The sequence below is a fragment of the Rhinopithecus roxellana genome, chromosome 5, assembly GCF_007565055.1.
Source record: "Rhinopithecus roxellana isolate Shanxi Qingling chromosome 5, ASM756505v1, whole genome shotgun sequence".
Classification (NCBI taxonomy): domain Eukaryota; kingdom Metazoa; phylum Chordata; class Mammalia; order Primates; family Cercopithecidae; genus Rhinopithecus; species Rhinopithecus roxellana.
In genome coordinates, this window is record NC_044553.1 from 150,159,993 (window position 1) to 150,177,866 (window position 17,874).

The window sequence follows — 17,874 nt, forward strand, 5'->3', positions numbered from 1 at the left end:
TGCTCCTCTGCTCACTAGAGGCCCCTGATTTTGGGACTCCAGCTGGTTACGTATTATGGTCCATTTCTGTGCACATTTTAAACTGATGGGCAAATTATAGCAAAAAAAAAAAAAAAAAAAAAAAAAAAAAAAAAAAAAAAAAAAAAATCAGAGCTCACATGGTTAATTTGCAACTGTAAAGTTAATCAGCGTTCTAAAGCTATCTTCTCTTTTTTTCCTGCCTGCCTTGAATATGCTTTGAATCTGCTTTTACTAAGCTGTGGTGCTGAGATAGGACTCATTATTTATGTTCTAACTGAAATGTAAACATTGGAAACTCATTTGGAATGGAAGAAAAACAGGATAAAAGAGACTTTTAAAAACTGAACTGCCACATGAAATTTAAAGTAGTTTCTTCTAATTCTGTAAGGAATGTCAATGGTATGGAACCAAAAAAGAGCCCATATAGCCAAGACAATCCTAAGCAAAAAGAACAAAGCTGGAGGCATCATGCTACCTGACTTCAAACTATACTTCAAGTCTACAGTAATCAATACAGCATGGTACTTGTACCAAAACAGACATCTAGACCAATGGAACATAACAAAGACCTCAGAAATAACACCACACATCTACAACTATCTCCTCTTTGAAAAACCTGAGAAAAACAAGCAATGGGGAAAAGAATTCCCTATTTAATAAATGGTGCTGGGAAAACTGGCTAGCCATATGCAGAAAACTGAAACTGAACCCCTTCCCCACACCTTATAGAAAAATTAACTCAAGATGGATTAAAGGCTTAAATGTAAAACCCAAAGCCATAAAAATCCTAGAAGAAAACCTAGGCAATACCATGCAGGACATAGGCATGGGCAAAGACTTCATGATGAAAACACCAAAATCAATTGTAACAAAAGCCAAAATTGACAAACAGGAGCTAATTACACTAAAGAGCTTCTGCACAGCAAAATAAACTATCATTAGAGTGAACAGACAACCTACAGAACAGGAGAATATTTTTGTAATCTACCCATCTGACAAAGGGCTAATATCCAGAATCTACAAGGAACTTAAACAAATTTGCAAGAAAAAAAACAAACAACCCCATCAAAAAGGGGGCAAAGGATATGAACAGACACTTCTCAAAATAAGACATTTATGCAGCCAACAAACGTCTGAAAAAAGAGTGCAACATCACTAATTGTTAAAGAAATGCAAATCAAAATCACAATGAAATACCATCTTACACCAGTCAGAATGGCGATTATTAAAAAACCAAGAAACAATAGATGCTGGCAAGGCTGTGGAGAAATAGGAACGCTTTTATACTGTTGGTGGGAATGTAAATTAGTTCAGCCATTGTGGAGACAGTGTGGCTATTCCTCAAGGATCTAGAACCAGAAATGCCATTTGACCCAGCAATCCCATTACTGGGTATATACTCAAAGGAAAATAAATCATTCTACTATAAAGACACATGCACATTTGGGCCCTTATCTACTTGCTACTTTATTGCAGCACTAGTTACAATAGCAAAGACATGCAACCAACCCAAATACCCATCAATGATAGATGGGATAAAGAAAATGGGTACATACACACCATGGAATACTATGCAGCCCTAAAAAGGAATGAGATCATGTCCTTTGCAGGGACATGGATGAAGCTGGAAGCCATAATCCTCAGCAAACTAGCACAGGAACAGAAGAAAACCAAACACCACATGTTCTTACTTGTAAGTGGGAGTTGAACAATGAGAACACATGGACACAGGGAAGGGAACAACACACAACAGGGCCAGTTAGTGGGTGGGGGGCAAGGGAAGAGAGAGCATTAGGACAAATAGCTAATGCATGTGGGGTTTAAGACTTAGATGACAGTTGATAGATGCAGCAAACCACCATGGCACATATGTGTCTATGTAACAAGCCTACACGTTCTGCATTTGTATCTTGGAACTTAAAGTAAAATAAAAATAAAAATAAAAAACAAAACTGAACTGCCATAGAGACTGCTTTACCCAAATTTTGGTCCATCGCTTTTCTTGGATTACCTACTAAGGCAAACAAAGTTCAGCCATGTGAACAGATTCCAATTTTGTCACAAAAATAATTCAGATCCAGCTATCTTTTATAAAATGATGAGATTATATTGCTATCTTATGGCTAGAATTTGAAGGTAAAAGTTATTGGATATTTGTGTGTGCATATACATGTTTAGATATGTTTATGTGATACTGATATATTATGTGATGTGTCATATCTGGCACACTACCAAGCTGGCTTATAAGTAAATGAGTACTCATAAATGAAATCCAAAAGCTCTTCAAGTTCACATGAATCTTTGATAAATAAAACTGGTTTTAAATATGATTAATAAAATTAACATAGAAATGTCTTCAGAAGTGTCAGTATATATTTTTGTCTGAGTTTACTGATTAGATATGTTTTGTATTTGCCTCTGCTAGATATATTAAGCTGTCTGGATTTGGCATAAAAGTTATAAGGCTATAAACCCAGCCAAAAGCAGAATGATCTTTGTTTGTATGATTTTTTTGATACATAAGACTAATTTAATATTGGTGGTTCAATGAAAACAGCCAAATCTTCTAAGTTGTCAGCAAAATGCCCATGTGTTTAACTTTGAGGTTCTTAGGTGAACCCCTGATGTTTACAAGCTTTAAAAATGGTTAACAGGAAAATAACTTTAAATAATGACTAGTGCTAATATCTTAGTTTTCAAAAGTAATCTAGATTAATGATTAAAAATGAAAAAATCAAATACATATAAATGGGGTAAATGCTTGCAGGTAAACTTTTTATGAAATTTAAAATCTTAAAATTATTTGGGATGCTCATTTTGATGTCTGGGTCATTTCCAACTAAAAAAGGGTTATGATGTGGGAAAACATGTTTATAAAACTTGTAGAATTATTTCATCTATAAAATGTTAACATCTGATAAACAGTTCAGGATTTCTTGCTTCCTAAGCTTTCACTAAAGTTTAAAGTTATTAAAAATAAAAATACTAGTTAATATATAATTCCATAAGTTGTGTTCTTATTAACATAATTTTTGTATGAGAAAATATCTTATATGGTAAATTTCTGTCCTAAAGTAAAATGGTTGTTTAGGAAAGAGGTAATACAGGACAAGATAGAAAGTCTAAGCATGCCATAGATGGCCTGTGTCATAAGCCATATCCATGGATGGCCTATGTCAGATGTAAGATTTTACATCTTATCAAGATAATTTCTATGTTGTCTTTATTAGATTTTTGATAGCTTAAAAAACCTGAGATTTAAAAGGGTTAAGGTTCTTACAGCCACATAACCTTCTACATCGCCCTTAAAGTCTTTTGATTATTACTTTGATTAAATGAATAACTATTATTTTACAATGACCTATCCTTCTATTTTGACCAAATGTTTTGAGCCTTTTAACGTCTTTCACAAACGTCCTCAAAATCAAATCCTAAATTAAGTCTCTGACTTATTTCTTGGGCTCATCAAAGCTATAAAAATTAATCAATGCAAGTATGTAAATCTTTTTATGGTTTCCAGTCAGGTCATAGACTCCAGTATCACCATCTCCAGCTTCTTGAAAAGGTCCTTAACAGGTGCTATTAACTAATCCATGTGCTGTTAAGTTACAGGACTTTAACTCCTAGATGGACATATCTCATCTAAAGAAGATGCTGCCTCTGCCAGTATCTGATACCAATCTCAAGTCAACCAAAGCCTTATCTTTAGACCCAGACAAAGGTGACAATCAAAGTATACTGCCTTAATAGGACACAGGACAAGCCTGTATTAAAAAACATTAAGATTCACTTACTAATTTTGCCCCATCTGAATTAATATAATTTATTCTGTGCCTTAATTCTAAATAATTTAAATGTTTAGCTACCTGTGAGCTTCCTTTCCTGTCATTCTCAGAATGAGGCAAGGCTTATAACCATTTTGTTTGAAATGTTGCTAATTATGTTTTACTTTACCTCCAAAACTGAAACTATCCAGTCCTTCCAGGCCCAGGGACTATTGCAGAAGAGGTGGTCATGTGAAATTATAAGGGCTGGTTTTGAGGCATAAACTTAGTTCAGAACCTCCAAATCAAGGACAGGCACACAGATGCCTAAACAGCTAAACAAAATGCTTGTGTTTTGTATAACTAATTGCTACAAGCTAAGATTATAGTAGCCCAATGCATAAAATATATACATAAGTCAATTTTATAACTTTGTTTTTTGGCTTTTAGATTTTAGCTCTTATGCTGCTTACAAGGAATTTTAAGGGTTAATGAGTGCCTGCCCACCTCCATTATAATCTGGCCTGAAATGTTTAATTGGCTATAAGTCTTTTGACTCTAAGGTCCTTGGCTGTAGGTGTCCCACTGGAGGGCATGATGGACCTGGGACAGGTAGTCACACCACCCCAGCATTAGTATGGGACAAAGTAAAACTTGGCCATTGATACTGCCTCCGGCATATCTTTATCAAAAAAGAGGAAATATAAACCAAAAAATAAAATACTGAGTCCCCTACCAACTAAACAAATCCTCCCCCTTGGCCAAGGGAACCCCAAGAAAAACCCTTAAAAACTTAATTCCCAGCCATGATGGGATGGAAAGTCAGGCATGCCTCATTATATTCCCTCTGTTTTATGATTTAGACACTACAATTAATCACTATTAATTATCATAAGACTGACAGAACAGGTCTTTATGGCAATAAGCTATCAAATGATAAACAGGACCTAAGCTCATACCAGACAAGGATTAAGTCTCCCCCCAAGGTAAACAGAGTCATATGTTACATGCATGTTCATTCAATATGCATGTGTCAGGACCACTTTCATAAATATTCATAGGTCTTCCTATAACTTGTTCAATTCATACATTTAGCCAATCTTTCATCATGTCCCCACAGGACCTCTGAGTATGATGGACAATGGAAAACAAACTTACTTTCTTATTGATATGGGGGGCTATATATTCTACAGTTAACATCTGCCTATCCTCTGATTCAAAAAAGAATATGATGGTTGCAGGAATGTCAGGGCAAAAACTGTGACTCACCCCTTCCTACAACTTGTAGATTGTCATCTTGGAGACCACAATGACAGGAAAAACTAAAGAGATGAACCACACTCTAAAAAAATTGCATTGCCAAAATATATCAAGAAAGTAATTTGACTTGGGATTAATTTTTCCCATTGCCTTACTCTGAGTCAAGGTAACACCCCAAAGTGGGAGCAGGTTGAGCCCTTTTGAGATTGTTTATGGGAGACCCTCCCTGGGAGTCCCACCTTTAGATGTAATAAATGAATTAAGAATTAAACAATACATACACCAGTTAGGGCAGACATTACTAACCATGCATCAGTTTGCTGCTTCCAGGTCCTCATACCCTAGGGGCGAGCCCCTTCACCCTTTCCACCAAGAGTTAAGGTACTGCTAAAAAGTCTTGGAAAAAAACAAGGACCTGACTGGCAGCTACCCAAAAATGGATGGGCCTTATGATGCACTGCTGACCATGCATTCATCTGTCAAATTGGCTGGAATTAAACCTGGATACATCACACTCAGGTGAAGGCTCATCCTCAACCTGATACTTCAGACAACCAGCCTGCCTATTCATGTGTGCCAAGAAAAGACCTAAAACTGTATTAAAGGAAAAAAAATCACACAGATAAGTACTATCTTTTTCTTAACACGAACTTCTTAACAAGTTTTGTAGTCATGAGTACATTATTTATCTCTGCTGAAACTAACCTTTTTGCTGAATGGGCACAAATGGTAGCTTCCCTCCAGAATAGAACAGACTGCTGGGTCTGTGGGGAATTGCCCTTTCTTCCACTGCAGGCTTGCCATGGTGCATGCAAGCCACCAACCTATGTACTTGGAGTAACTTCTATACCTGGTATGGGGCACTTCACCCATTTCCCTTTCATGGCCATAACTCATCTCATCATAAGCCTCATGAATTTCCTACTTGCCAGGAAATCAGGAAACATGTTTTTCAACTAAGTCGCGAGCAGGTCAATGTCATCTCCACCTTGGGATATGCTGTACACAATGGTGTCAGATGGCTGACAGAGGTACAAATACAGGTAATAGGTCAAGCACCACTATGCACTGAACACCACAACCACAGCACACCTCAAACTAACACCTGTAACATGGGATGGTTACCTCCCCAGCAATGTAATCAGACTCTTCAACTGACTAGGAATTATATGGCTGGGGTAGCAAAACAGCTCCTTCTCACATGGAGCCAACCCTTCCCTCTGGGACTGGCTATGGGCCTGTGGCACTCACAGTTGGCCCTTCCTACCCTTTGATTGGACTGGCAGATGCATCTGGGAGTACCCTTACCTACCAGGATGAATCCTGTTCCATGTAGATTCTGCCTGCCAAGTGGAAAAGCACAGATGCCAGACACCACTGTAAAAAATGGGCATCCTGGTGGTTTTATCCACTAGCCATCTTTCTCCCCCAGGCAGTGATCATAGATGTAGAATTACAAGTAGAGGCCCTGGCTAAGCATATGGCTGCTGCCTTTAATAACACCCACCATGCCATCTCTCTTCTTAGTGAAGAAACTTCCAGATTAGGCAAGTGACCTTACAAAACTATATGGCTGTAGATATCCTGACTGCAGCCTAAAGCGGCACTAATGTATTAAGACTGTTGTCTATATATACTACATTATTCTCACAATATAACCTAAGCCATGCATGCATTGGATACTCATATTCTGCTATAGATGCCTTCTCCCAATAACGGATTGGTTTAGTCAGCCCCTTAGTGCATGGAAGACTTTCATATATAGCACAGTTTTGCTCATTGTCCTCTTCAGCTGCTGTGGATTTTATTGCTGTTGTATACTCCGCACAAGGATACAGGAAAGATGTTCTCAGAAACTCCTATGTCCCTGCACCATAACGCTCCCGCAAATTCCTACTGCAAGTCTAGGAACTTGAGAATATTTCCAGCTCCAGGTGGACAAATTCCATTCTGGTACCTCCTAACTATGGCCCTTCTCAGCAGGAAGTAGCCAGATCGACTATGCCACCCATTTTCCATAGAAATGGAATGGAATTTCACAATGGAAATTTGCAACTGAGTGGCTTAGGTTAAAAATGCATTTTTGAAACTGTTTTTTTCCTTTCTTGTTTTTAGCCTTGAAACATAGTTTGAAATTCTTGGTTTCCACCCGACACTCCCTTGCACTGCTGGCTTATCTAATTATGTGCTTGCTTAGAAGTTCCAGGGTCTAAATTTGAGACAAATCAGACATGGAGACTCAGCTGTGAAATTCCAGAGATTACCTCAAGGAGGTGAGTCTACAACCTGGCCATCTTAAAAGACCATTCCAAAGGCTGAGCTTGCATTCAGTTACTCATATATGTAAAAGTCTTTTAATACAGTATATCTTTAACCAAAATTTACCTTCAAAGTGCTCTCTGTTAGCAAAACATCTTTCATTATACCACAATTTTCCTTTCACATAGTCAACCTACATGAATAAATAAAAATATCACTTAGCCAATATGTAGACTTAAGATATCTTAAGATATAAGATAGAAAAAACTAAAAAATTTCAAAGTTTGATAGTTCAGGAATGTGAGGCAAATAAAGAGACAAAAATTGTATGCAAATAAAATGAAAGATTGTAGAATGAGGACAAGAAACAGGAATATACATTTTGAACAATGCACAAAAAAGGCATAAAAAGAAAAGAAATCACACATGAATTAGCGTATGTTAATGGAGGATGCCCTTGTCTATGAACTGTCTTTCAGAAGCTACCAGAAGTCATTAGTCTTTCAGCACAGTTACAATGGGTCACATGTTTATCTTTTATCCTCATTAGTGGCAGCTGGGTTTAAGGAGCATTCCCAGAAGCCTGACAGCAGCAAGAAGCAACAGGAAAAAGGTTTTGAAAATTGGTCATGAGAGAGAAGCTTCAAATATATTGAATATGTTGGATATAAATGTTGGATATTAATTAAATGCAACAGCTTGAGATTATTTTATTATAGGAAGATTCTGACCTTCAAATTTCTGTTGGGACATAAGAAAGACTTTCTTACATTTTTATAGACCAATAATATAATCTGTATGATTTGTGTGCAGAAGCCTTTGCTGATTTCTAATGATAAAACTTGAACACATGAGGAGACACTTCTTTTTTTTTTTTTTTTTTAATTGAGAAGGAGTCTTACTCTGTTGCCCAGGCTGGAGTACAGTAGCACAATCTTGGCTCACTACAACCTCTGCTTCTCAGGTTCAAGTGATTCTCCTCGCCTTAGCCTCCTGAGTAGCTGGGATTATTAGCCACCATGCCAGGCTAATTTTTTTTTTTTTTTTTTTTTTTTGTATTTTAGTAGAGACGGGGTTTCACCATTGTTGGCCAGGCTGGTCTTGAACTCCTGACCTCAAGTGATCCACCCACCTCGGCCTCCTAAAGTGCTGGCATTATGGGTGTGAGCCACCACACTGACAGAGGAGTCACTTTATTTATTGATTGATTGATATGGGGTCCTGGCTCTGTCACCCAGGCTAGAGTGCAGTGGCATGATCATAGCTCACTCCAGCCTCAAACTCTTCAGCTTAGCAAACCTCCCGCCTCAGCCTCCCAAATAGCTGGGACCACAGGTGTGCAGCACCATGCCTGGGTAATTTTTAAATTTTTTGAGGGAAAGGAGTCTCACTGTATTGCCCAGGCTGGTCTAGAACTCCTGAACTTAAGCAATTCTCCTGCTTTGGCTTTGTAAAGCACTGGGGCTATAGGCATGAGCCACTGTGCCTGGCTCCCAGTGAATTTTTTTAAGTATCTACATTGTGCCATGTACGGTGCTGAAATTTTTCATATGTAATGTTATTTGATCACCTCATTTCTAAGAGGTAGATATTGTTAGACTCATTTTAAAATGACGAAATTGAGGTCCAGAGAGTTATACAACTTGTTCAAAGTTTTATGTTACATGGCTGGTAAGTTAGTCCAAAATTTTTTTTTTTTTTTTTTTTTTTTTTTTTTTTTTTTTTTTTTTTTTTTGAGACGGAGTCTCGCTCTGTCGCCCAGGCTGGAGTGCAGTGGCCGGATCTCAGCTCACTGCAAGCTCCGCCTCCCGGGTTCACGCCATTCTCCTGCCTCAGCCTCCCTAGTAGCTGGGACTACAGGCGCCCGCCAGGTCGCCCGGCTAGTTTTTTGTATTTTTAGTAGAGACGGGGTTTCACCATGTTAGCCAGGATGGTCTTGATCTCCTGACCTCGTGATCCGCCCGTCTCGGCCTCCCAAAGTGCTGGGATTACAGGCTTGAGCCACCGCGCCCGGCCTAGTCCAAAATTTGAATCCAATCTGCCTTCATTTATTCACCCATTGACTCAATAAATATTCGTCGAGACTGCCTATATGCAAGGCCGTGTGGTAACTTATCAGGATACAATAGTAAATAAGATAGACCTTGACCGGAACCTAAAATCTTGTGAGGCTAGTCTGGGGGCTCAAAAGACAAAATAGGGTGATAATGATTGGAATCTGTGCTGAGAACTTGGACTGTGCACAGGAGGAGCACCTTGGTGGTCAGGGAGGGATTTCTGAAGAATAAGTTGAAATTCTCTAAGTGAAATAGGAGGAAGGAGTGCATGCTAAGAAGACAAAACATGTTATACAAAGGAGGTGAGGTGTGAGAAATGTTAGCGCATTCAGGGAAGGTGAGTGGTTTAGCATGGCCAGGCAGATGGCTGCAGGTAGGGGCAGGATGGCTGCAGGTAGAGGCAGGAACACTCAGGCTGAAGCATTAAGCATTTTGTGTGTCACAAGAATTTTAATTTTATCCTGAAAGAAGTGATCCATATTCCTTGCTGTTGCCACTAAACAGATTTTGGTGGATAACTAACAGATTTTATCTCATGTCAAACCCCCAATTTAGGGATCTTATACTTCCTATTACCTTTGCCTGGAAATGCTCTGTCAAAATAATTATTCCAAGTCACTCAAGTTTCTGCTTAAATTTCATCTCTTTGAAAAGGCCTGCTTTAATCACCCTATTTAAAACAGAATATTATCTTCCCCTCACTCTTTCTCTTACTCTGCTTTAATTTCAACAAGCACTTAATACTATCTAAAATCACATTATGTATTTGTTTGTGTATTTTTTAATGGTCTAACCCCCTCAGTAGAATGTTAAGCTACATGAAAGTAGGGACTTTTGTCTTGTTCACTATAGAATCCTCCTTGTCTGAATAAGCATTGAATATAGGAAGTGCTCAACAAATATTTGTTGAATGGATGAGATTTACTGAATGAATAAATCATTAAGTATTCACTCGTTCAATTACCTGCCTAAACACCCACATATATCTCATTCTGAATACCTTTGCTTCAATCATTAGTAAAAGAGGTCTTATTTAAAGATAGATCCTTATACCCTTAAAAATAATTTCACTTGGCCAGGCGCGGTGGCTCACGCCTGTAATCCCAGCACTGTGGGAGGCCGAGGCGGGCGGATCATGAGGTCAGGAGATGGAGACCATCCTGGCTAACACGGTGAAACCCTGTCTCTACTAAAAATAAATAAATAAATAAATAAATAAATAAATAAATAAATAAAATTAGCCAGACGTGGCAGTGGGTGCGTGTAGTCCCAGCTACTCAGGAGACTGAGGCAGGAGAATGGCGTGAACCCGGGAGGCGGAGCTTGCAGTGAGCCGAGATTGCACCACTGCACTCCAGCCTGGGCGGCAGAGCAAGACTCCATCTCAAAATAAATAAATAAATAAATAATAATTTCACTTTTCCCCTTTCCTCCACTCCCCAATCCCAGCACCTCTCTCTACCTTCGGAACACGGTATTTCCCCTCTCCCTCATCACTATCAACCATCCCTGAGTTTTACTAAGATATTTTAGTTTAATAGGACTTATTATAATATCCTTGCTAACTGTAAAAATTTCCATGAAGGGCAATTCGTGATTTTTTTTTTTTTTTTTTTTTTTTTGAGACGGAGTCTCGCTCTGTCGCCCGGGCTGGAGTGGTGCAGTGGCCGGATCTCAGCTCACTGCAAGCTCCGCCTCCCGGGTTTACGCCATTCTCCTGCCTCAGCCTCCCGAGTAGCTGGGACTACAGGCGCCCGCCACCTCGCCCGGCTAGTTTTTTTTTGTATTTTTTAGTAGAGACGGGGTTTCACCGTGTTAGCCAGGATGGTCTCGATCTCCTGACCTCGTGATCCGCCCGTCTCGGCCTCCCAAAGTGCTGGGATTACAGGCTTGAGCCACCGCGCCCGGCCAATTCGTGATTTTTAAAAAAATATTGCATAAGCATTTATCCCTTGATCTTCCAGTCAAGTTCTAGGATGTATTGTATCTACATGTCTGGACACATAAAATTTCTAGGTACAAAATTATTCATGGCAGCATTGTTTGTAATAGCAAAATATTGGGAAATTACCCAAGCATCCAGCAATGGATGATAATTTAAATAAACTGTGGTTAGTTCATACAATGGAATACTTGTAGCTGTAAAAAAGAAACAAAAAAAGAAAAGAAAAAGAGGCTATTCTCCATTTACTAATATGGATTTTTTTCTATGATAATTATTGATAAGTGAAGAAAATAATTCAGCATAAATACATATATTTATAGTATAATAAAAGGAAGAAAAGCATATATATATATATTCCTAATTATTTGAATTTCCATTAGAAAACACTGAAAAGATATAAAATAAAAAATGATTACCTGTAAGGGACAAGGAAAAATCAGGGTGAATATACAGAGAGGTGGGATAGAGACTTTTCAGTCTATATCTTTTTGTAACTTTTTTAGTTTTTAACTATGTGAATGTATTAGCTATTTGAACAGCATAACTTTTAGGTGTTGAAAATTCTCATTTCCCTTGCAACATGTCCTTTCTTGCTATAGGCTGTATGGGAGGGAGGTGGGGACTTTGGGAGGTGATAAGGTGAATGGAATTAGTACCCTTATTTGATGTGGGAGTGATTCAGTGAATCGAATTAGTGCTTTTATAAAAGAGAACCCAGGGAGTCCCTTGCCCCCTGCCATGTGAGGACACAGTGAACACATGGCTGTCTATGAACCAGGAAGGCAGCCCTCACCAGACACTGAATCTGCCTGCACCTTTATCTTGGACTGTCCAGGCTCCAGAACTGTGAGAAATAAATTTCTGTTGTGTATAAGCCACCCAGTCTATGGTAATTTTGTTATAGCAGCCCACATTGGCTAATGTGTCTCTGTTCAAAAATCCTTATCTAGGCTGGGCACGGTGACTCATGCCTGTAATCCCAGCACTCTGAGAGGCCAAGGTGGGTGGATCACTCAAGGTCAGGAGTTTGAGGCCAGCCTGGCTAACATGGTGAAACCCTATCTTTACTAAAAATACAAAAATTAGTTGGGCATGGTAACACACACTTGTAATCCCAGCTACTCAAGAGACTGAGGCAGGAGAATCGCTTGAACCCAGGAGGTGGAGGTTGCACTGAGCTGAGATTGCCACTGCACTCCAGCTTGGGCAACAGAGGGAGACTGTCTCAAAAAAAAAAAAAAAAAAAATCATTATCTAGTACTACATTTTAATTTATATGAATAGACAGAAAACACACGAATAAATATGAGATAAAATGAGAGAAACAGTCAAGCATTTCTCATCACTAGTCCTCTCCTCGTTTTCTTCCCCTTTTTTGAAATGTCTGTTCTTTTTCATTTGTTTTATTAAAGTTCTTTCTTGAGTATTTTCTTTAGTTGGGATAACCAGGTCGTATACTTTCTTAATCTGAAAGATGAATAATCTCTTGGCTGGAAATAGAAATTCTGGACTTTGGTTCTTTTGTGTTAAATAGACTGTAGATGTTGATTTCATGGTCTTCAAGCTTCTACTGTTGTGTACATAAAATCTAATACCATTGAGGTATATTTTGCTTTTGCTCTTTCTGTTTGGATACTTGTAATATTTCCCCCTTAACCTTAAAATTGAGGAATATTCCTTGGATATGCCTACATTTTTTCAGTGCTCCCTGGAATTTAGTGGATTATAATATATAGCTTTGGAACTTTCGTAATCTCAGTTAATGTTCTTCTTTTTTGTTGTTGTTGTTATTGCCTGTCTTATATCTGTTCCTTTTTAAATTTGTCTGAAAACTCTTTTGCTCACCTGTTAGCCCTTCTGGATCTCTCCTCAAAGGCTCACTTTTGCCGTCCATAGCCCTCTGGGCTGCCATGCCACCACCTTGGAAACGGAAGAGGCTCCCCTCTTTCCAGGTCTCCTTCAGCCTGCCTACCTCAGGCACAGGGAGAATGCAGCCCTCCAGGTAGGCCTATCTCCAGCCTCACCCTCAGCCACACTCCCAAAGCTGAGAGAACCCTTCCCTAGGAGTTCGTGGAGCTCTGCCAGTCAGACTCCCTCCAGAATCCTTCACCTTCCAGTCCTCTACTCCCCGCTCCGTGTTGCCAAGCACTTTGTTCTTAGGTGACCCAAGAGTGAGGTAATGGCATGCCAGATCTCCTCAGCGAGATTCCTCGAAGCAGGCTTCCAGTGACCCCAGCAGCCTTTTGACTTAGCAGGGCAGGTAGGCTGAAGATGAAAGCTAAACGGAGTTAAAGGTCACAGTCTCCTCCGTCCATTTATTTTACTTTTTGTGTGATTCTTCTTTAGGTATAACTTTCTAAAATATTTATTAGCTTTTCTTCAGTTTCCTATAATGTTCCTTTCCACTTATTGTAATTGCTGAGATATTTGGATTTATTTCTACTGTTCTACCTCGTAGTTTTTCTATTCTTTTACCTTTATCTCTCCTCTCCTTTCTTCCTTTTTGTAGAATAGATGGGTTGTTCTTTAATCTTGTTTTCCTTCCTCTGGAGGTTTGGAAGCTTTAGGTTATATTCTTCTTGTTTTATTTTAGTTTTTTGGTAATTATCCTTCAATTCTTAACATATATGCTGAATTACATATTTTTCTAACAAATTCTTAACTTATTTCCCATATTGGTTCTCCTTACAAAGGTCTTAAATGCTTTATTACCCACTGAAAACTATTGCCATTTCTCCTTGTTATATTGTCTAGAGTTTTGGTTCCATCCAATTATTAAACACAAAATGTATAACTTATTTTTTATTTATTTAATTTTTATTTTTATTTTGAGACAGAGTCTAGCTCGGTCACCCAGACTGGAGTGCAGTGGCGTGATCTCGACTCACTGCAATCTCTGCCTTCTGGGTTCAAGCAATTCTCATGCCTCAGCCTCCCAAGCAGCTGGGATTACAGGCGTAAACCAACACATCTGTCTAATTTTTGTATTTTCTGCAGAGATGGGATTTCGTCATATTGGCCAGACTAGTCTATAACTCCTGACCTCAGGTGATCCACCTGCCTCAGCCTCCCAAAGTGCTGGGATTACAGGCGTGGGCTACTGCACCTGGCTATAACTTATTTTTTATACCAATTCCATTCTTTGAACACATATTTACTAAGTACATACCTTGTATCAGGTGCCATTCTAGACACTGGGATCTAGTAGCAAACAGCATAGACAGGGCTCCTGCTCTCCTAGGTCTTAGAACTTACATTCTAGTTTTCCTCATTGCTTCTGGCATCCTACTCCTTCATGGGAATTTCTGGATGGTAAGCCTTCCCAATGTCTTTAGGTGTGAACATTTTCTTTTCACTCTCATTCTTGAGTTATATAGTTTAGCTAAGTATGGAATTCTATTTTGATAGTTATTTTCCTCTGTTCTTTATAATACAAATCATTTTTGCCCATCTGGCTCTCTTAGTTCTCTGCTTTGCTTGTCCTCTGATTAGTATGATAATTAGTCAGTTCTACGTGCTTCCTGAGAAATAAATGCTCCTTTCTCACAGACAGTGTGAATGTGGGTGTATGTGCACATGCACATGTGCACACAGACTGGAGCCTGCCCAATACAAGATAAAGTGCAGGCAGATTCAGTGCCTGGTGAGGGCCACCTTCCTGGTTCATAGCCATCTGCTCACTCTATGAGGACAGAATAGGGAGGGCATATGGCAAATGGCTAGGAACACTCATGATTTCATTTGTGGTTTTCCAACCGAAGCATGCTTATATTCTGATGGGAATGACCTAGCCCATTAATCACAAAACTTGACATTTTAACATACAGGGGAGATAACTGATGGAACAAAATCCCCCAAAAGGCCAGAAGCAGACCAGTGACTAGATTATGTGACATTTTTGTGTAAGTTAGAAAAGATACCCCTCTCTCCAAGTAGGATAGACTTACGCCTGGGTAGATGGATTGGGGAGTAAAGTGTTAGCCAGACCCTAGCACCTACTGTCTTCAATCAAGTGCCCTTGTGCAGAATCTGAACTGAACAACCACAGCTAGCCTGGACATAGCATAGGAGACGAGGTGAGGGTGGCCTCTGAAACAGGGAGGAGCACTTCTTCCTTTGAAGCAGAGGAGGCGAGCACTGCTTAATGATTGCTACAAATATATATATAAATAATATATGCTACAAATTCATATATATTTAAATATATATTTTGTTTAAACTATAAATAATGTAGTAACTGGAATAACATATATTGTGAATTATTGACTTGCATCTCATCTCAAGTCACCAAGTAAACACATATCTTCTAACCAGCCCTGGGAAATGTCAAGCTTCTTACCCTTTCAAAACCACAAAAGTCTGCTCTGGAAAACTAGAAGAAAAGAAAAAACTTTAATATTTGCTTGCATATCAGAAGGCCTAACAAAACATAGCAATTTAAATTATACCAAAGGAAATAAACCATATACATTCCTTGAAAAAAATTATACCAAAATTATATGTTTTTTCTATCCTAGCAGTTAAGATAGCCAAACATTAAAAGCAGACTCTGATATAGTTTATACAATATCCTGGGAATTTCCCCATCAGTCTTTGCCTCATTTCATTATTTTATTAATTTACTTATACCTTAGTGTGATTCCAGAAGAAAACCATGCCTTTTAATGATTTAAATGGAAGAATTAAGAAGTATGCAAGTGGTCTGGGTACGGTGGCTCACACCTGTAATCCTAGCACTTTGGGAGGCTGAGGCAAGTGGACCACGAGGTCAGGAGTTCAAGACCAGCCTGGCCAACATGGTGAAACTCTGTCTCTTCTAAAAATACAAAAATTAACTGGGTGTGGTGGCACATGCCTGTAATCCCAGCTACTTGGGAGGCTGAGGCAGGAGAATTGTTTGAACCCAGGAGAAGGAGATTGCAGGGAGCTGAGATCACGCCACTGCGCTCCAGCCTGGCGACAGAGTGAGACTCAGTCTCAAAAAAAAAAAAAAAAAAAAAGAAGTGTGCTGGCATATGCAAGTCTGCTGCCCCCTTGGGTTTAGGAAGGCACACCTTCAACCTATTATTTTCTCCTTTGCCACTCTGTTTCTTCTGCCCAGCCCAGAGTAGTCCGGAGATCAGGACTTACAATATACAATCCCTGTCTACTTCTCTGCACTTTGAATTTAAGCCATTGTAGCGTTCCTGGTTTCAGCTCTCTGTTTAAGCAATTATATAATAAGCATGCAAAAAACAAAACAAAACAAAACAAAACAACCCATATCCACTAGTCATCTGAGCAACAAATGGTACTTTCTCAGAGATGGTGAAGAAGGTTCAGGTATATGTGAATATTCTTATACCTGAAGAAAGATAATAATTACCACATATAAGAAATATCTGCCTCTCAATCAATACCATTTCCCCTTCTTTACTTCCCTCTATCTTTTCTCCTGCTGATCCCAAGTCTTTATTGCTGGTCTCATCTCTGTTGTGGTAATTTTTGAGAGGTATTTGTTAACATGTTTAAGAGTTTTATGATATATGCATATTAACAGTCTTCACCTAAACGTGTATTTCCCTTTGCTCAATCCCAACACTTACTTTTCACTTATGTTACTTTGTAATACTATATGTGGCTTTATAAATTACCTTAAAGCATTTGGGTAACATACATAGCTATAAATAAATGGATCAATCAATAGGTAGGTAGACAGATCTTTTCTACATGTATATATTTAAAACTTACTATAAATTCATACAGCAATAAAACTAGCACCATTTCCAAATTATATATTCAACACTACGAGGCAAAGGAAAAAGTTGCTGTATTATGCCTTTGTTTTTCGAATGAAAGAAGCATTTCAATTTTAAGGTACACCACACATAACTCAAGTATTAAATATTTCTTTTTGTGTCACAGAAGATATTTAAGGTTAGCTACTAGTTACAAAGCAATTTACATACCGATAAAATGTGGTGTGATGGATAACGAAGATCTTCACTTATAAAAAGGCCCAAAGAGGTGAGGATGACTAAAAAATGATTTGTTAAAACCATATCCACCAATGAAAGGTCTTCATGTTCTAAACCAAGAAATCATACCATGGATTAAAAATTAAGAAAAAAGTGAGCTCCTTAGTGAAGCAAAGACAATTTATAGATATTAATGAAATATTGATATAAGTAAAATGCTCAAGATGAAGGCAATGTTAGAGGAGTTACCTCCTTGAAGTTGGGAATTGATAACGCCTGTCATGTTAAACCATGTGGTATCAGAATAATGCCAGAATCCACAAAAGGTTATGCCTATGTAAACACCTGCCATGAAAGAAAAGGAAAATTAAAGCCAGGCAACTTTACAAGGTGAGTCACTCAATTGTATGGTGTCAGGCCTTCAGGGGCAAGAGCCCAGAGTCAGTTCCATCTTCCAACTTGTTGTCCTCTCTTGCCTCAACTCCCTCTCAGCACTTTGACTCTCACTTCCCCAAGCGTTGGAAAGATGAAGTAACTTCAAGTTACACCACATAATATTAGCCAACCATCTGATTGACTCCTAGAATGATTACTGCTGGGAATAATATGCC

At 38.7% G+C, this 17,874-nt stretch overlaps 1 protein-coding gene across 1 annotated transcript in view; it reads right to left on the bottom strand.

The window, feature by feature from the left end:
* The window catches only part of CATSPERB (cation channel sperm associated auxiliary subunit beta), a 151,576-nt gene that overhangs the window by 93,182 nt on the left and 40,520 nt on the right, over nucleotides 1–17,874 (bottom strand). Inside the window, exons 8-11 of the mRNA XM_010358596.2 lie at nucleotides 17,513–17,608; nucleotides 17,255–17,373; nucleotides 15,646–15,678; nucleotides 7,431–7,497 (exon numbers count right to left, since the gene is read on the bottom strand). Of these exons, the coding sequence (XP_010356898.2) occupies nucleotides 7,431–7,497; nucleotides 15,646–15,678; nucleotides 17,255–17,373; nucleotides 17,513–17,608 (315 nt within the window). The remainder of the gene's footprint in view (nucleotides 1–7,430; nucleotides 7,498–15,645; nucleotides 15,679–17,254; nucleotides 17,374–17,512; nucleotides 17,609–17,874) is intronic.